The sequence below is a fragment of the Melitaea cinxia genome, chromosome 27, assembly GCF_905220565.1.
Source record: "Melitaea cinxia chromosome 27, ilMelCinx1.1, whole genome shotgun sequence".
NCBI lineage: Eukaryota > Metazoa > Arthropoda > Insecta > Lepidoptera > Nymphalidae > Melitaea > Melitaea cinxia.
The window spans coordinates 2,114,487-2,134,114 of record NC_059420.1 but is presented as its reverse complement, the minus strand read 5'-3'; the positions used below and the strand labels follow the sequence as shown (position 1 = coordinate 2,134,114).

General features: G+C 35.0%; 1 protein-coding gene across 1 annotated transcript in view; it reads left to right on the top strand.

Moving 5' to 3' along the window:
• LOC123667057 overlaps positions 1–19,628 on the top strand; it is a 47,827-nt gene that overhangs the window by 10,526 nt on the left and 17,673 nt on the right. Inside the window, exon 3 of the mRNA XM_045601056.1 lies at positions 19,520–19,602. Coding sequence (XP_045457012.1) covers positions 19,520–19,602 — 83 coding nt within the window. The remainder of the gene's footprint in view (positions 1–19,519; positions 19,603–19,628) is intronic.

The following is a 19,628-nucleotide window of genomic DNA, read 5'->3' as shown; positions in this document are numbered from 1 at the left end:
CCTTTGTACTCCTTTTAAGAAAAAGAAAATTATCTCAATTATTAAATATGTATTTTTCATTCAAATATTTTAATCTCTCAATCATTTAATGACTTTAATTAAATTAAATTAAATGAGATAAATTACTTTTGCACAATCCCACACTTTGTTACTAATAATCTCCTTGTACCCGGGGTTGTCTGGAAGAGATTGCTTAAAGCAATAAGACCGCCTTTGCATGTTGTCATTGTAACTACTTTTTGTTTAATTTTATTTCTGTACTGCAGTTTTTTTTCCTTTTTTTTGCTACGTAAAAGTGTTTGATTATATTTATGTAATAAGTAATAAATAAATAAATAAATTAATAAATAAATAAATTAATAAAAATAAACTAAATTAAATGAGTTTTTAATTTTAATATTCATATTTTCACTAGCTCTCCTAGCTCCGATAGTTCTGGGTTCGATTCCCGCCCTGAGTCTTGGTGTATAATATATTTTAGAAAATATATATTTACATCGGCCAACTGTTACCTAAAAGGCGTGCATTAAATTGCCTACAGGCCACCGTGTGTGCATACGTATTTATTGATTTAATATTTAAATCTCACTACATTATTTTTAATTTACTACAGAAATTAGCTTTTACCCGTGACTTCGCTCGCATCGATTTTTTTTTAAATAAAAATTATCCTATGTTACTTCTAATACTTCCAAGATGATGTGTACAAAGTTTCATGATAATCGGTTAAGTAGTTTTCGCGTGAAAGCGTAACAAACACACTTACATTCACATTTATAATATTAGTAGGGATAAAACATATAAAAATCACAATTAGATCATACGACTGAAGTAAAACTTTTTTAGCTCCAACTAACCTATATCTCTCTCAACTTCCGTTCGCCTCGCCCGATCGCACTCTTCGTAACGCACTCGTCACGCATTTACCAGCTTACCCCCGAGTCAAGCGTGCGTAAAAGAAGTTTCACTTCACAAATCTATTCCGCCCTCAATACACACAGGGAAATTGCGTAAAAAATTAGTCATTCCTATTATCGCTTACATAATCTGTGACCGAGTTACACGTGCGCGCGAAACGTGATGTCAATTTATTATCTGTTTGAATATTTTTTTCTAAAACGGCCGCCACGAGACTTCCCTTCTTACGAGATGTTGCAAACGTGATATATAAATCATATGTAATTATATACCTACTATCGTTGTTTAGTGATAAGACCGCCTGTTTGTACATTTCTTTTTTTTATTCTTTTCTTTTTAAGGACTTTCTACACAGACATGCCAGCCCCATCATACCCTAATTCCCACTATGTCTAAGAAATGGAGAAAGAATCATTGATGATATAAGATCATATTAAACATTTCTTTTTGTGAATTGTTTTATAATTGTAAATTTCTTTTTATGTGTACAATAAAGAGTAAATTAAATTAAATTATCTACCTACTATCCATTCCGGTCGACTCCTACAGCCATATTTTTTTAAATGTATAATTTTTTTATGCAAACCTTGATCTGACAATATGAACAAAAAAAAGGAATAACATATTGGGAAGTTACGCGCGTAGATATAGCTTACTAGCTTTTTACCCGCGACTTTACCCGCACAAGTAACTTAGATAGATAGATACTCTTTATTGTACACAACTACAATCAACACAATAACATATTACAAATTAAAAAAAAAAACAGCGTACAAAGGCAGTCTTATCGCTAGAGTAGCGATCTCTTCCAGACAACCTTTGGGCATATAGGACACAGCGTAGTGAAAAGCGGTAGAGAAGTGTACACAGAGAAGTGACAATTAGTGTCACCTCTCACCTAGAACAATATCAACTATGGAGATATCGGCTGTTCTGTTTCCCCTTTATAATTGATATTTTTCTCAAACAAAAAAAAAATCCGCCTTTAATTTAGATCGATAATTATAATACAATACACATGATGAAAGAACTTTTTTCTCGAACTTGTTTGACGTTTCGGATACTTTACAGCGACCATGGTCACGGGAGTACTCACGTCCGGAAAAAAATCCGAAAAAGTTGTTAACTACTATTTTAATGAGATATTTCCATTCGCAAGTATGAATATAAAAGGTTTAATTTATTATTCGAGGAGAAATAGGTCCTAATGACCTATTCTACCTCAGCAGGAAATTTCCTGCTCAAAATATGGAGTAGCCCGATTGGGGAAGTACCTCGACCTTACAGAATCATCATCATCATTACAGCCTATACAGTCCACTGCTGGACATAGCCCTCCACAAGTTTACGCCAAAAATAACGTGAACTCATGTGTTTTGCCCATAGTCACCACGCTGGGCAGGCGGGTTGCGGTATAATACAACGTAGGTTGACGAAAAAAGCGTCAAGTAAAAACGCATTATTAGATATAACTCGAAAAGAAGTTGTTAGATCTCAAATAAATTTAAATGAGACCAATTGACACACACCACCTTTCTATTAAAAAAAATTGTCGAAATCGGTCCACCCGGTCAAAAGTTCTGATCTAACATACATAAAAAATGCAGTCGAATTGAGAACCTCCTCCTTTTTGGAAGTCGGTTAAAAAATACAATCGAATTGAGAACCTCCTCCTTTTTTGGAAGTCGGTTAAAAAAGTAGCCGAACTGATCCAGCCGTTAGACAGCTGGCGATCTAGAATAACACAGGCTACTTTTGAAAATGAAGGCAATTGTGCAGGTGGAACCGCGAACCACAGATAGTGCAATTATTATTACAGCCTATACAGTCCACTGCTGGACATAGGCCTCCACAAGTTTACACCAAAAATAATGTGAACTCATGTGTTTTGCCCATAGTCACCACGCTGGGCAGGCGGGTTGGTGACCGCAGTACTGGCTTTTTCACACCGAAGACGCTGCTGCCCGTCTTCGGCCTGTGTATTTCAAAGCCAGCAGTTGGATGGTTATCCCGCCATCGGTCGGCTTCTTAAGTTCCAAGGTGGTTGTGGAACCTTGTTATCCCTTAGTCGCCTCTTACGACACCCACGGGAAGAGAGGGGGTGGCTAAATTCTTTAGTGCCGTAGCCACGCAGCAGATAGTGCAATATTAAATATAAAATAGATATTATTCTGCATTTTATTTCACAAACCGTCACCGAACCGATCGTTCTATTATTAAACAGGAGAATTATGAAAATCACGTGTGTCCATTTAGTTCGCACAATTGACGCCAATTCAATGTCACCGGGTCACTGAACTGAAAGATGGCCGCCGTGCGTTGTGAGCTAACTAAAAATAGGTAATACTTTTTTCTCAAGAAAACTGTTTTATTAATTTACAAATTAGTTATTATCACAAAATATATTTTTTAAAACTGTATTGTGATGGTTATTATTTATTTATTTTATACTTTATTGTACACCACAAATATATTGCAAACAATGCATAAAGATAGTTACAAACACTGAAGTACAATGGGCGGACTTATGGCTAACTAGCCATTTCTTCCAGACAACCCAGACATAAAAAGGAAACTTATTATCAAAATTGGGTAGGTGGTGTAGATGTATAATAAACTTACATACAAAGGTCTACATTCTAATACTTATAGAAAATACATAAATAAATAATAAAAAAAAGAATAAAAATATAATATATATTCTATCATAAACTAATAAAGTATGTAAGCAATGAACGTAAATTGAAGGTAAGAATTAATTGAAATGATAAAAGCACAGATAATATTATAAACAAAAAGAGAAAAAAATACTTTTTTTAAATTTGTATAGGTACTGAATTTTTTTTTTTTTTTTTAGATAATTAATCTTTATTTATACAAAATATTATACATATTTACAATTCACAACTTAAGAACTAAATATTTACAGATAGTTTTGGTATAAATCATGTCCGCGTGGAATTGTGCCAAGAATGCTGGCAGCATTTCCCCGTTGAATCGCTATGCCGATTCTCTGGGCAAAAAATGCACCAGCTCTCTTGTCACCAGTGGAGGCAATAAGGCGAGGTGTTATCTCATTTAAAATTTTTTTAGCACTGCTACTCCAAGGTCCAAGTGTTTCGACTGCAAACGGCACAAAGATGTAATTTGGAATTAGTCACGAATATTTGTGCCGTTTAGTCGTTTCAGCTTTTTCCGCTGCGGCTCCCGCTTTTAAGGCTGTTTCCCTGACATGAGACGGAGCAAGTGTGTCAACGCAGGTTGCGTCCCACAAAAGCGCCCGTCCCCTTTCCCAGGGAACCAACGTCAATCCATCAGGTCTCTTGCCATCATTGCGACTAATTCCAGTTGGCTCGATAAGAGCAGGAACGTCGATGGTGGCAAGAGCTCTTTTTATGGTATCGTTTAGGGAACCGTGGCGGGAAAACCTACCTGAACTCTTGTTACAGGAAAGACCGTGTAGTCCGAAAGAATCGACCTCTTTTCCGCACGGACATCTGTGTTCAAAGCACAGTGGAGCTCCCAACCGGAGACCGAGAGCAATTCTAAAACTTTCATTGTCTAAAAGTGTCCCAAGATTTTTTGACGGCATTGCGTGTAACCAGTGACCTGACTCTTTATTTGACACAGCTAGAAGCCTGGCACGGTTTTTGTCACTTGTAAGATTTTGCGTCTAACTTATATGAATATTGTGAACTATTGGTATATCCCAAAGTTTTTGTTTTGTAACGTCCTTCGGGATATCGCCATTAGGACACATTAACTTCCAGAAACTGAATAATACTACTATACCAGGTACTGAATTAATAATAATATGGTATTAATATGATGGGTTATGCAATTTTGGCTGTTTCGTTTTCTCCCGTTATAATATGTACCCTATGACACTTCTTATCAGTGATAACGTAGCAGACTCCTGGTGATGGTTTCTAAAATCGATCCTTTTTTGGTTTTAATCCGTTACAAATATACAAAAAAATAATAATAATAATAATAATAATAAGATTGTTATCAGTAGATTGTTCACCCAGATGGCTGAATTAATTTCTAAAATTTAATTATTATATATAAAATGAAAAGCATTTAAAAGAACTTAAGAAATTTTTTGATTTTATCTTTCATATTCTTAAAATTTATTTTGATACTTCACTTGATAGAAGAAGAAAACTAAAAATAATAGATTAAAAATATTTGTATTTAAAACTATCAAACCTGTTTTTTTAACTTTAACATAGGTATCTACTTGTAGATATATGTAGATTTATTATTTATTAAATACTTTTTTAGCCTAATTTGACACCCATATATTATTATCTTGTTTAGATAAAAACTGTTTTTGTGACTTAAATACTTTTTAATCTAGATTTTTTATCATTATTAATTAAAATAAATTAGATATTAAATTAATAGAAGTAATAAAAATGGGTGTGTCAAGATAAAATCCAGGGTACTCGCAACTTGCAAGTGTGCACAATATTCATATTTTATCAAGTGATAAATAATTGTGTTTGTTCGCAAACTAAAAAAAAAAATCGACGTCATGTAATTACGTATTATCCATACTAATATTATAAAGCTGAAAAGTTTGTTTGTTTGTTTAAACGCACTAATCTAATGATGTGCTGGCTCAAATCGAAAAATTATTTTTGTGTTCGATAGGCCATTAATCGAGGAAGACTATAGGCTATTTTTTCCCAAAATTAATGCGTGTGAATCCGCATAAGAGATATACGTATAGAGATAACTCAAAAAGTACTCGTCGGATTTCGATCACATTTAAATGGGACCACATGATTTATATACCTCTATGGCAAACAAGTGTACAATCTGATGGTAAGCTGTTACCGTACCATATAGACGTCTGCAACACCAGAAGTATCGCAAACGCGTTGCCGACCCTACCCCCAAACCTCCCCAGGATTTCTGTACAACACTACTTGATTGAGAGCATAATAATTTTGCTGTAGTCTTCTGTAAGATTGAGGTACCCAGAAAGGCTGTACCAAATTTTAAACATGGTATTTCCTATTGTTTTATCCCTTAGTCGCCTCTTACGACACCCACGGGAAGAGAGGGGGGTGGCTATATTCTTTACTCGTAGTACCGTAACCACACAGTACCTTGGAACTTAAAAAGCCGACCGGTGGCGGGATAACCATCCAACTGCTGGCTTTGAAATACACAGACCGAAGACGGACAGCAGCGTCTCCGGTGCGACAAAGCCAGCCCTGCGGTCACCAACCCGCCTGCCCAGCGTGGTGACTATGGGCAACACACATGAGTTCCCGCTATTTTTGGCGTAAACTTGTGGAGGCCTGTGTCCAGCAGTGGACTGTATAGGCTGTAATGACGATGATGATGATTTCCTATTGTTACCACATTAATCATTAATTTATAACACTTGTACGTTTTAATTAATATAATTTAAATTAATATTTTTATCGCAAAGTTGGCACGTTTTGTAAGAGCCATTGTGATAGGTCAAGCGTCGAACCTTGCACTTTACAGCGATAACAAAACAATAGAATTTGTATACTACGTAATGCTATGTATTAAAATACATTATCTATACTAATAAAAGGAGTGCAAGTTTTTTTGTTCGGTTATTCTTCGAAAACTACTGAACCTATCGTTATGATAATTAAAAAGGCTAAGATGTTTGCCTCACTTTTTAGAAAAAACCTCACAATTACTTCTCATAAATTATATATCATTTTATAGATAATTGCTTGCTCTACCGGCATTCGCAACTAAAAAATTTATTATTGCTTTTGTTCTTAGTAAATTACTTAATTATTAAAATTATATATATGGCGGGTGTAATTTTGAAACAACATTTTTATTAATTTCGTGCGAATTATTCGAACAGGTGATAGTAATATATACCATAAGATGTAGCGTGTTTCGGAGAAGGTTTTAGTGTATGATATGTTGGTGACTACTCGTGTAAAAAATATGGACGGGTAGAGGTCGCTAGTATGCATACCTATAACAAATAGGTACATGTGTTCTATGTATTATACCTATTTTTAAACTGTTATTTTTTTTTGTTCTACGTCTTGAAGTATACTGTTAGATAATATTTTAAGCTGCAAATAGGTTATGTTTCATTTAACTAGGTCGGCAAACAAGCATACGGCTCACCCGGTGGTAAGCGATTACCGCTAATAGACGTCTGCAAAACTAGATTTCAAATTGCCATCGTGTTGTTGAAGCTATCCCCAATTCCCCCAGGAGCTCTGGTCACCTTACTCACCAACAGAAACACAACACTGCTTAAAAGGAGTATTATTTAGCCGTGATCTTTTATGAGGTCGAGGTACTTCCCCAGTTGGGCTGCTCCATATTTTGAGCAGGCAATTTCCTGCTGTGCCTTACCTAAGTTAGGTTAGATTAGTCCTCTTAGGTAGCGAATGCTCAGGTGGCGAATGCTAGCGCGACCCCATCTCGCCCCACCCAGGCGGATGACTGCTAACACGTGGTGGTTTTTAGTCAGTAGGAGTCTGACATAACCCTCTGCCGCCCCCGCGCTGGAGGGTATCCATGATGGATTATCCCCACGTACAAAAAAAAAAGTTAGTCCTCTTTCCTTATTGAAATTCGTTAGTGTAAATAATTGAATGAATATTATGATTAGGTACAGTTAATTATTTTAAAACTTTTCTTTGTCTGTAATCATGAGTCAGTGTGTTGTGTGTCGTTAGTCAGTTATTTAGACTATGTTAATGATTCAGAAGCATGTTTTGTTCGTGTACTCGTCGCTTCAATTGTTTTGTGACAGCGGTTAAATTATTACTCTTTTGGGTTATTCAAAGACGTTTTGGTAATATCCTGCTCAAAATCTGGAGGAGCCCCAGTCTAGGGAAGTACCATAGCCTTAACGATCACAGCTAAATAATGCTGCTTTCAAGCAGCGTTGTGTTCCTGTGGTGAGTAAGATGACCAGCGCTCCTGGGGGGGGGGGTGTAGGTTTCATACGCTACGGTAACAATTTACTGATATAAGGAGGATCTTACATTTTTTTCACCTATAATAAGATAATAATTGTGTTCGCTCGTAAACGAAAAAAAGCCGACTTCAATTACATTGTCAAGTAACGTAACTTAGGTAGACGACAAAATAGTAAAGTAAATACGCATATTTAGATATAACTCGAAAAGTACTTGTTAGATTCAATTAAATTTTAGTGATTTTTTTTATTGATTTGATCACGATTAAAAAAAAATATCAATATTTGTCCCCCCAGTCAGAAGTTCTGAGGTAACACGAAAAAAAAATACAAACGAATTGTGAACCTCCTCTATTTTTGGAAGTCGGTTAAAAATATTAATCGAATGAATGAATAAACCAGAATGTATTATAGGATGTCCGTAAAACAAAAATATAAAATATTTACTGTCTGGGAGAAATGGCTAATTGGACATACGTCCGCCCATTATACTTCACTGACTGTAACTGTCTTTGTGCTTTGTCTATACTTCTATACTTATATTATAAAGAGGTAAAGTTTATAACTTTGTTTGTATGTAGGGGGTAATCTTCGCAAATACTGATCCGATCACGAAAATTCTTTCACTAACATAAAGCTACACTATTCAGGAGTGATATAGGCTATATTTTATTGTTACTGCGCGAAAAATTCAGTGAAAAATAATTGTATATGTAAATCAAGTTGGAGAAATACGAGTGAGATGAAACTTTACTATATATATACTATATATATTAGCATCACAAAAACGCCCAACGAAGTGGGCACGGATGGGCTAGTTTGTAATATATTTGTGGTGTACAATAAAGTATGAAATAAATAATAATAATTTGCCATATTTTACCCTGAACTGAGGTAGGGCACAGCAGGAATTTCCTGCTCAAAATATGGAGCAGCCCGACTGGGGTAGTACCTCAACCTTACAGAAGATCACAGCTAAATAATACTGTTTTCAAGCAGTATTGTGTTTCTGTTGGTGAGTAAGGTGACCAGAGCTCCTGGAGGGATTGGGGATTGGGTCGGCAACGCGCTTGCGATACTTCTGGTGTTGCAGGCGTCTATAAGCTACGGTAATCGCTTACCATCAGGTGAGCCGTACGCTTGTTTGCCGACCTAGTGACATAAAAAAAAAGTATTGTTCTATTCGTTAATACTCGCTGAAGTAAACGTCATCGCATCATATTTTTGCGGGGAAATATCAACGTGAGGGAAGTAAAACTTCTCCACGCACGCTAGACTTGGGAATTAAGCTGGTGAATGCATGATAATGGCATTACGAAAAGTGTGATTGGGTGAGGCGAATGGAATTAGAGAGGGAGATATAAGTTAGTGAAGATAGAAAGAGAGAGAGTTATGTTTCGTAAGTTTTACTTCAGTCGTGTGGTCTAAAGCACACTCGTTTTTTTATATTTAAAATTGTTGTCCTTAAAACCTTTGCCAATATAGTAGATATTAAGAATTAAATACTCAGTTATGTTTAATCTTTTGGAAGTCGCGCGCTGTACATTTCGGGGATTAATTTTATATCTTAAAGAGTTTCCTACAGCATAACTATCCTAAAGCGTAATAATACCTTTATATAACCAACTAGCTGTGCCCTGCGGTTTTACACAAGTTAATTCAAAAAAAAAATAGCCTACAATAAATGGGCTATCTAACACTGAAAGAATTTTTCAAATCAGACCAGTACTTCCTGAGATTAGCGCGTTCAAGCAAACAAACGAACAAATTCATCAGCTTTATAATATTAGTTGGTATGTGTATGCGCGTTGTACTTATCAAGGTTCAATTCTCAAGGTCCAATTCTCAAGTGCATTAAATAATAATAAAACTATTAGGTCGTTTGTTTCGCTTATTATCGCTATCGCGTAGAAAACATTTATGATTTTACTACAATAGTCTATACGGTAATGACTACACCTCTAGACGATGTGTCAAGATGAAACCTACATCAGATTATAAGCTAGATCTCCAAAATCACAAATAAAAATAGCGTATATAATTTCAACTCCCTGTAGAAAAACTCCGATATAAAATGTTAAGTTCCATTGGGTATCCTGACAGATATATCTGGATCGAAAAATGCCCAGATAATAATTGTATTTTAACGTATTAAAGAATAAAGTATTGGGAATCCCCGTTTCAAACACGCGATTGTTTAATAATAATAATAAATCATCATTACAGCCTATACAGTCCACTGCTGGACATAGGCCTCCACAAGTTTACGCTAAAAATAACGTGAACTCATGTGTTTTGCCCATAGTCACCACGCTGGGCAGGCGGGTTGGTGACCAATAATAATAAATAATAAATAATAATAATAATAAATAGTTTTTATTTGCTCAAATTATGTAGTTTACATTATCAAGAAGTTCTGCGACCCGTGCTAGCTTAAAAGCTGTGTTACAGCCACAGTGTCTTCCCCAAAAATTAGTTTATTGTTACATAATCAGACTTTGCGTTCAGATAGCGAAAACATAAATAATACTAGTCTGTATACAAAGATGACAACACAATAATAAAACAAGGATTATAAATACAAAATTTGGAAAAAAACAAAAAAGGTTGACAATTATTAAAGTTTGGAAATATTTACCATAAAAACATAATTGTTTTTAAAAATAAGTTTAAGTTTAAGGTTTACAATAACTTGCCATCAATCATCGTTTTTTATTTGTATCTATCGGGAACTTTCAGCAGGGCTAACTCGCTTGAAAATAGGAAAAAAAATCATTAGATTATTTCAACTGACAATTAGGTCACAAAATCATTATTAATAAAATCAATAAACAAGAAAGTTAAGTGATTCAAATTGAGGCTTAAAATAGGCCTCTTTCTCTGTATTGGAGAAGGATCGGGGGCTTAATCAACCACGCTGCTCCACTGTCCATGTTGGAGGATATATTTCACGATAACAACTGGGACACGGTGGTGAAATCCATAAAGCCATCCACCCAGATGAGAAAGTAATATCTGTACAAATAGGAATGTTTCCCTGTAGCGGGAATCTAACACGCACCAGTGATCCCAAACAAAATTTCATGTCTACAAACGATATACGATTGTACCCTAGGATCGTACGCGATTTGTACGATAATTCTGTCTGTCCTACCGAAATACTGAAATGTTATTCAATGTAAATTCACTTAAAAACTTGAATTTTAATTTTTTTTGTTGGGTCTACGATAATTGTTACGAAAACACGATAATTTCACGGGATTGTGTCGATCAGACGGGCAAAAATTTCTGGTAACACTGCTCAGAACGGTTATCAGTACAGCCTATACAGTCCACTGCTGGACATAGGCCTCCACAAGTTTACGCCAAAAATGACGTGAACTCATGTGTTTTGCTCAGAACGGTTGTTTTGATTGTTTTCTGATGCTAGCTACTAATACATCTTTGATAAAATCTTCTGTAAATTATAGACAAAAAAATGTTTTTATTATTAAACAAAACATTATTATTAATTTCTATTCACTCCTAAAAATATAATTAATAACTAATTGTAGTCATAATAATGGTGAGCGTTTACCACCTGTTTATACCCCCCGCCCCCTTCCCCTATCTCAGCCCATATTGTGAGGGTAAGCACGCGTAGTTACGCCTACATAACCTAAAGGGATTGCCCTTGACAATGTTACGCATTCGTTACGTAGAACGTATTACGTACTTAAAAGATTACGTACGGTTATTTTTAACAAGGTTTTTATTTACTGAAATAAAATTATATAACTATTTTAGAAGTAAAACTTTTTTACGCACGCTTGGTTCGGGAAGTAAACTGATGAATGCGTGACAAGAGCGTTACGAAAAGTGTGATCAAGCGAAGCAAACGAAGCAAGTTTCTTTCTCTCTTACTTTTACAGCCAGTTACGTTTCGTATATCTAAGACACGTACAGGTCTATTGTGCAGAAGTTTTACTTCAGTCGTGTGGTCTAAAGCAAGGCTCGGATATCGGTTAAATTTTCAAACCGTTATCATGTACTTGTAGCAAAAACCTTTACATTCGGTTTCGTTCGCATAAACCGGTTTTTATAAACCGATATTTGAAAGAGTATATACGTAAAGGTTTTTTCGGATTGAACGGTTTCGAGCAATAAAAACCAGTTAATACGGAAGCACGATAAAGGAACATCGCGCGCTGTTCAGTTTTTATTCAGTAAGATTTTTGTTTCGGGTCGAACGTTTATGTCATTGCATCAATCAGCTCCGCTGCAAAATCATGAAAAAATGGGTAAGTATTTCATATTTTTGGTGAAATTAAGTTGATAATATCGATAAATAATCAGTAAACATAATATTATTTTTCACAGATCCTAAAAAAAGCTCTCAATATCTCGGTAAGTAATAGCTTTCTTCTAAACTGATCGTATGTTTGTGTGTCAATGTGGTATAGAAAAACTATTTCAGTGTTTATTTAATTGAATGCAATACTTTGTAACAGGTAAATCACGAAAAAGAAATATGCAATATTCTGATGATGAAAATCAATCCCAATCATTGCTAGCACCTAAAAACCGTATCATCAACGCATCTATGAATACGTATAAAATAAACACCCAAACTATAAAAGAGGATGCAGATAATAGTTCTGAAAACGAAAACAAATCAAGCGATGATAGCAGTGATAAAACAGGAGAAGATACTACTTTGTATGTCAAACAATGTGTTTTATGTAAATTTGATGAGGATCTCGATAAACGAAACTATTATTTTGGAAATTTGCTAATAGGTGAATTACAATTTTTGCCGCCATGTATGCGCTCTGAAGCATATATCAATATTTTAAAGTATGTAGATGTTTTAAAACATCAACATCTTGAGAAAGCAAACAAATAAATATTTAATTTGTATAATATGCCTGGACGAACTTGCAAAATGTCAATGTGATCATTCGTATTGAAAAGTTACCAATAAAAAATAACTAAAGGAAGATAAGAGCAAAGTTTAATTTATTTATATTCAGGAACCTATTAATCTGCTTAATGTATGAACACCATTTTGCATGTCGAAGTAGTTGAAGTACTTAGATAGATGAAATTATTCATATATACCTACATTTTTTCTCACGGTTAATTTGCCATTTTGACAAATATTTGGAAAAAGAAAAATGAAATGCTTTTTCAATTTAATTATTTAATCAGTCTCTTCGTTTGCAAATAGGTACAATTAGGCGGTTTAATTAAAAAATAGTAAAACTATTTGCTATTTCAACTGCACCCTAATTGCGTAACACACGATCAATCCGAACAGACAAATCTTTGGAACATATGAAGCAATGGAGTATCAATCTGTTTCAGAATGATTCAGACTCTGGTAGATCGCGCGTTACGTAATTAGGGTGCTGTTTAGTTCAATCGTTGAACAAGTGATTTCTTCCCAGTTTGTCAACTTGGTACATTCCTTTTGACGGTTGAACTACTGAGACAAAAAAAGTTGAACTCACCTTTTTTTCACAAAGTAGAGTAGTTAGTAAGCAAAGTAGTTAGTAGTATATTCGATTGCATTACGTAATCAAAATGCAAATAATAATATGCGGTAGGTATATTATTCATTAGTGCGTTTTGATTGCGTAAACAACCAAATTTGTAATATAGGTTCAACTATCAAACCGAATTGTTAAACTAGTAGTAATGTAGTAAATAGGGAATCCAAATAACAAAGCAAAATATCTGGCTAAATCAGTAATAAACACCTTTTTGATTATTTCTTAAAATTTCAATTTCGACTTTTTACACAAAAAATGAGTTAATTTGCGTAAAAAATCGAAATTAAAGTAAAAAAAAAAACTCATTTTTGTGTAAAAAATCGAAATAAAAATTTACCTGAAACAAAAACTACCTTAATGTGTTCGTATAAAGGTAATTTTTGTTAATTAAAATAAGTAAATTCTTTTTTATTAATTCTTAAGTAAGTACTATAAAAAGAACATTGTCTGGGACAACATGAAAATGTTATTTTATGGACTTATTCTAAGTCCTTCATGAAAAAATATATCTAAAAATGAACTGAACAATAGACCAATCAATCTACCACATAATAACATTTAATTTGACAAAATCATTTGTGATACCAATTGTTATTTCTAACAATCAAAATGTCGTCAATGGTTGTATCCTTTAACGACATCCTTAAGTTATTCATTATAAATTTCAAAGAGGAGAACAGCCTCTCCACACTAACCTGGGTCGCTGGTGCAGCCAAAGCAATTTTAGATAACAAGTATAATTGTGGATAAGTAATCTTCTTTGATTCCCAATAATTTAAAATGTTGGTATTAGAAGGAAGCAACGGTTCATTAAGAAAAGCAACCAAACTAATTTGTAAATTATCACTATTATTTAAATGAGGTAAATCTTGGTACCGTTGCCTGAACTGCGTTTGTAAAAAATCGTCAAGCATGGAGGATGAAGTTGATGGTATGGGGTTATCTGGAGTTCCATTTTCTGTTTCTCTTACATTATCACTCGAATTCAACCTTAGATAACTTTGATAAGTTTGAACTAAATGGGCACGAGCTGATTCACGCTGTTGATTTGATAACATCGAATTTACTCTCGGATCTAGGTATATTGCGCCCAGCAAACATTCATTTTCAAGAAGAGCTTTCTCTCGTTCTCTCAAACAAATGACTAAAAATATGGCGAAAACCGTGTTCATTTTTTCTATTTCTAAGATACATTTTAGCCAGGCAAGATAGAAGTCTCCAAACGTCAATTGTTCATGTTGTATAGTTTTCGACAGAACACGGCACGGTTTTAAAACATCTAGAGTTTCATTAAGTTTCTGCCATGTATCTTCTACAGCAAATGTCTGAAACACCGGTTCTATGCGTTCACTCAAAAAATCCTTAAATAATAATATGCGCTCAACCATGTCTGCCGTAGAATCCCATCTCGTAGGACAATCGATGATCGCTTGCGGTAAGCCCTGGACTCTTAACTGAAGAGCATTATTTGGTGAACGGAGTATACGAGCTATCTGGCGACACTGTTCTAACAGATCACGAAGCTCGTTGCAAGCATCTCTTATAGCGAGCTGTAACGTATGCGCTGCACAACGTACTGTAGTCAATTTGTTTTGGCCTTGATTATCAATATTGAGATTTAAGCTACTTACTTCAGCGAACCACATCTCATATCCGGTCTCATGCTCAGAATCTTCATCGTCAAAGTAGTCATGTTCCTCAGAAATATTCTCTTGCATCTCTTCATCTAACTGCTTTGACATTCGAATCATATTAGCTCCATTATCAGAGGTTATGGAATATAATTGTTTAAGCTCAATACCAAAGCGACTTAGGACTATCATCACCGTTTCTTTTAGAAAATCGGCAGTGTTTCTCTCATGTAATTCATGGACAGTAAGGTTTCTAAGCACAATTTTACCATTTGCAATATACTGAATGTTTATACCAAGAAATCTTCTAGATTTTACCGAGGCTACATCTATTTTTAACGATATAAGTTGATCCTTTAACTCATCATGGATATTCTTGCGTATATCATAAGCATGTTCTTGTATCATTGTTTTAACGTTTTTGATATTAACAGATAGTGGACTTGAATTTGGGATTAATGATAATAAGTTTTTAAAAGCGTTATCCTCTAAAAGAGAAAACGGCCGACCATAAATCGTAACTAACTGACAACAATGCTTCATTACTTTTATATGGTTATCATGTTTGTGCGGTGATAAATTTTCTTTATTATTATTATTTACTTGAAGGATTTGGTCATGCAGCCGTCGATGTTGTGTATAGAAATGCCTCAGTAAATTAGCACCATGATTTCCCTTAAACAAAAATATTGTATTTAAACAACATATTTCACCTTAATATTGACATCGTGAAAAATATCTATACATTCTATAGCGTACTGACCTACGGTTTCTGGAAGGCTGATAAACACAAAAATTTGTTAAAAATAACTGTCAAGCACACAACACAGCTCGTATCAATTGATACACTCACACAAATGCAAAGCTCATCTTATGCCTCGCGGACTGTGCCTACTTTAATAGTTACTTAAGCTATTATACTGCTGCTATAACATAATATTACTACCTATCGGACTACCAATAATAAATAAATAATTAATTATAAACATTTAAGCAAATAATTTTATGGTAATCAATAGTTTACTTACCCGTAAAACTTGTTCACAGTTTTCTATTAGACACTTTGAAGTTTTATTGTTTTCATTGTAGTCAAAATATGTATATATTAAATTCCTTCGCTTTCTACCCATGTTAAACACAAATAATAAAATTAACTTATGATTTAATCCACTGCGCAGCAGACGTCGCCTCACGAAGTTACGAATCGAATGAAAAGAAATAGCGTAGGTTCGTCTACGACCTATGTGCCACGCCGTCTTGCGCACGGCATCCCTACCTTGTAGGTAGTCACAGCTGTAAAGTTGTAAACGCGTTGAAACTTGTGACTTACAAGTTTCAACGCGACATGCCGCTCTTCGAATAAACCGGTTAATTTAGGTTAAAATTAAGTTCTTAAAACGTTCGCGTTCTTAAGAAAAGTTCGGAGGAAAACCGAAATAAACCGGTATTAACCGGTATTTTTTAAACCGGTTCCGAGCCTTGGTCTAAAGTACACTCGTTTTTATTTTTTATTGGATTATGTCAGCAAACAAGCTTATGGCCCACCTAAAGGTAACCGGTTACCGTAACCTGTACACATCTGCACATTGGAGACATCGCAAGTGCGTTGTCGATCCTACCGCCGACCATCCCCAGGGACTCTCTACCTCACTCATACAGGAACACTCACTTAGGACCAGAACACTGCTTGAACGCAGTATTATTTAGCTGTGATCTTCTGTAAGGTCGGGCTACTTCCCCAGTCGGGCTGCTCCAGATTTTTTTCCTCAATGAAGTATTGTTGTTGTCGAGCAATAACACTGATCACCAACCCGCCTGCCCAGCGTGGTGACTATGGGCAAAACACATGAGTTCACGCTATTTTTGGCGTGAATTTGTGGAGGCCTATGTCCAGCAGTGGACTGTGATAGGCTGAAATGACGATAATGATGATGAATGATGAGAGCAATAACATTGCGGATACAAACGAAATGCATTTAATTACACCATATACACTATACATGTATTATACTATTTGCCTACAAAGAGTTATACAACTACGTAACTTAAGCTTGTGATCGTTGGTCACGATTCATATATTATTTAATTTAGTTTTTTAAATTAAATTTTCAGTCCTATTTAGGGTTCCGTACCTCAAAAGGAAAAACGGAACCCTTATAGGATCACTTTGTTATCCGTCTGTCTGTCAAAACCCTTTTGATTAGGAACTTTATATCAAATACTCAGGTCTACTGTCCCTTGTAACTGTGAAAAAATCAAACTTCTAAGCCAACGCAATCAAAAGATACATCCGTTTATGCTGCAAATTTTCGGCACTCGCAAGGGAATCAAAACCTACAGGGTACTTCCCGTGAACTCAGAATCTTGAAATTAGGTACGAAGTAACGTCTTGTAGCACAGATAAAGGAAAATTTTCGAAAAACATTAATTTTTAGTAACCATCATATCGCTGGCCCCGGGCAATAAAGCGGTATACGCCGGTTACACCCTTATTAATGTTATTTAATTTTTGGCTTCTCTGAGTATCAATCTATCACTCTTATTTTTTTCAGTTTTTTTTATTAATATTTCGTTAGAATAAATGACAATAACCGTTTTATTGCATGGATAATTCTCTTACGACTAAGCTATGTATTATTGCATTACTCTAAGAAAAATAACACAAAAAACCGGTGAACATCTTTACAGTAATTGTTAATGATCTTGCAATTAAAATAGTATCATCTATGAATTGTATTATACATTTTTTTAATTATTTCATTAAAAAATTATACGATTTGTTTTTAAAAAAATATTTTTAAAAGCTTAAATTGGTAAAAAAAATAGCTTTCATTTGACATATTGAACGTCTGTTTTGGATCACTGTACACTGCACTATAAACAAATTAGCTTCTTTTATTTCTCCTGTAAAATTTGATTTTTGATATTACCGCTTTATTGCCCGGGGACAGCGATATAATAAAAATATTTTTAATAATTTTGTTTGTACGGAACCCTCGGTGGGCAAGTCCGACGCATTTGGCCAGTTTTTTTTTTCATTTCAATTTCTCACTCCCGGCCAAGAGTCGCCTTTTGGCACATAGTGGTTTTTTTTTTTCATTTCAACTGCCCACTCCCGGCGAAAAGCCGTCTTTTGGCATATAGTGGTTTTTTTTAATTGAAAAAGGCAAGTGCTGCAACTATAGCGGTATAAAAAAAATTACTCAACCTCAACTGGTGTAAGAATTGCTTTACTTTGAATATATATATATTTCTAAATATATAAATTCTGTATATAGACGAAACGGTTAAAGTTATTTTTATACTGACGGACATCATTGTAACAAATAGAATAATAGGAATCACATCAATTGATTCTGAACGCTGCCGGCTTCGAGTACTTACTGCATTACTGACACTCGCTAAGCACTACAGTTCAATACTTCTATACATATTTATAGACACTAGCGACCCGGCCCGGCTTTGAACGGGTATTTAAACCAAAATTTCGAAATAATAAATTATAATACTCACATTCACCTTCTATTTGCGTTAGGTTCCTAAAAAAAGGAAATTATAAAAAAACGGTAGGTGCTGCCTAGCTAGCCGAGCAGGGTGAGCTGCGACCACGCAATGTTTTTTTTGAAAATGTGATATAGTCTATGTCACCCGCAAATAGTGTAGCTTCTCAATGAAAGAATTTGCCTATTCGGAACCTATTCAATGCAAACAAACAAACAATCAAATCTTTCCTCTTTATATTTTAATATTAGTATAGATATATATACATAAACTATACCTACCACCCAATGTCTATATTTACGAATTTTGGAAAAAAACTAAGATTAATGGATTTTTTTAAATATAACTAGCAACCAAGCGTACGGCTCACCTGATGGTAAGCGATTACCGTAGCTTATAGACGCCTGAACACCAGAAGCATTGCAAGCGCGTTGCCGACCCAATCCCCTATTCCGGTCAGGAGCTCTAGTCACTTCAGTCACCAACAGGAACACAATACTGCTTGGTAACAGTATTATTTATACGCTTCAGCCTGTAATATCCCACTACTGGGCATAGGCCTCTTTCCCCAACCACGCTGCTCCAATGCGGGTTGGCGGAACAGTGTTATTTAGCTGTGTGCTGTGTCTAAATTACATATTTGGAACAGCATAATTGGAAATACCCATATCTTACAAAAGATCACAGCCAGGTAGCCCACACTGTTCTCTACTTGAGAGCAGTACTATTTGGGTGTCCATTTGATAACATAAAGCTGACACGTTGCCGACTTTATCCTCGACCTCCTCAAGGTGCTCTGGCTACCTTACCACACGAAGACAACACTGCAGATGTACTGCTTGAAAGCAGAAAATCATCTGATTTCTGTAAGGTTGAGCTACTTCTCCACATAGCGTACGCCCAATTTTTAGCAAGGTCTTTTCTGCTCTGCCCTAACTCATTGTCGTAAGTAAGGTTCTAAAAATATTTTTAAAATATAATTTCAGGCGTTGGTGCGTCTCATCCTTTTGGACGACGGCGACAGTCATCTTACACAGAATCATCACAACGCCCATCCCACAGATTAAAGGTATCTATTTGATGAATAATTACCTA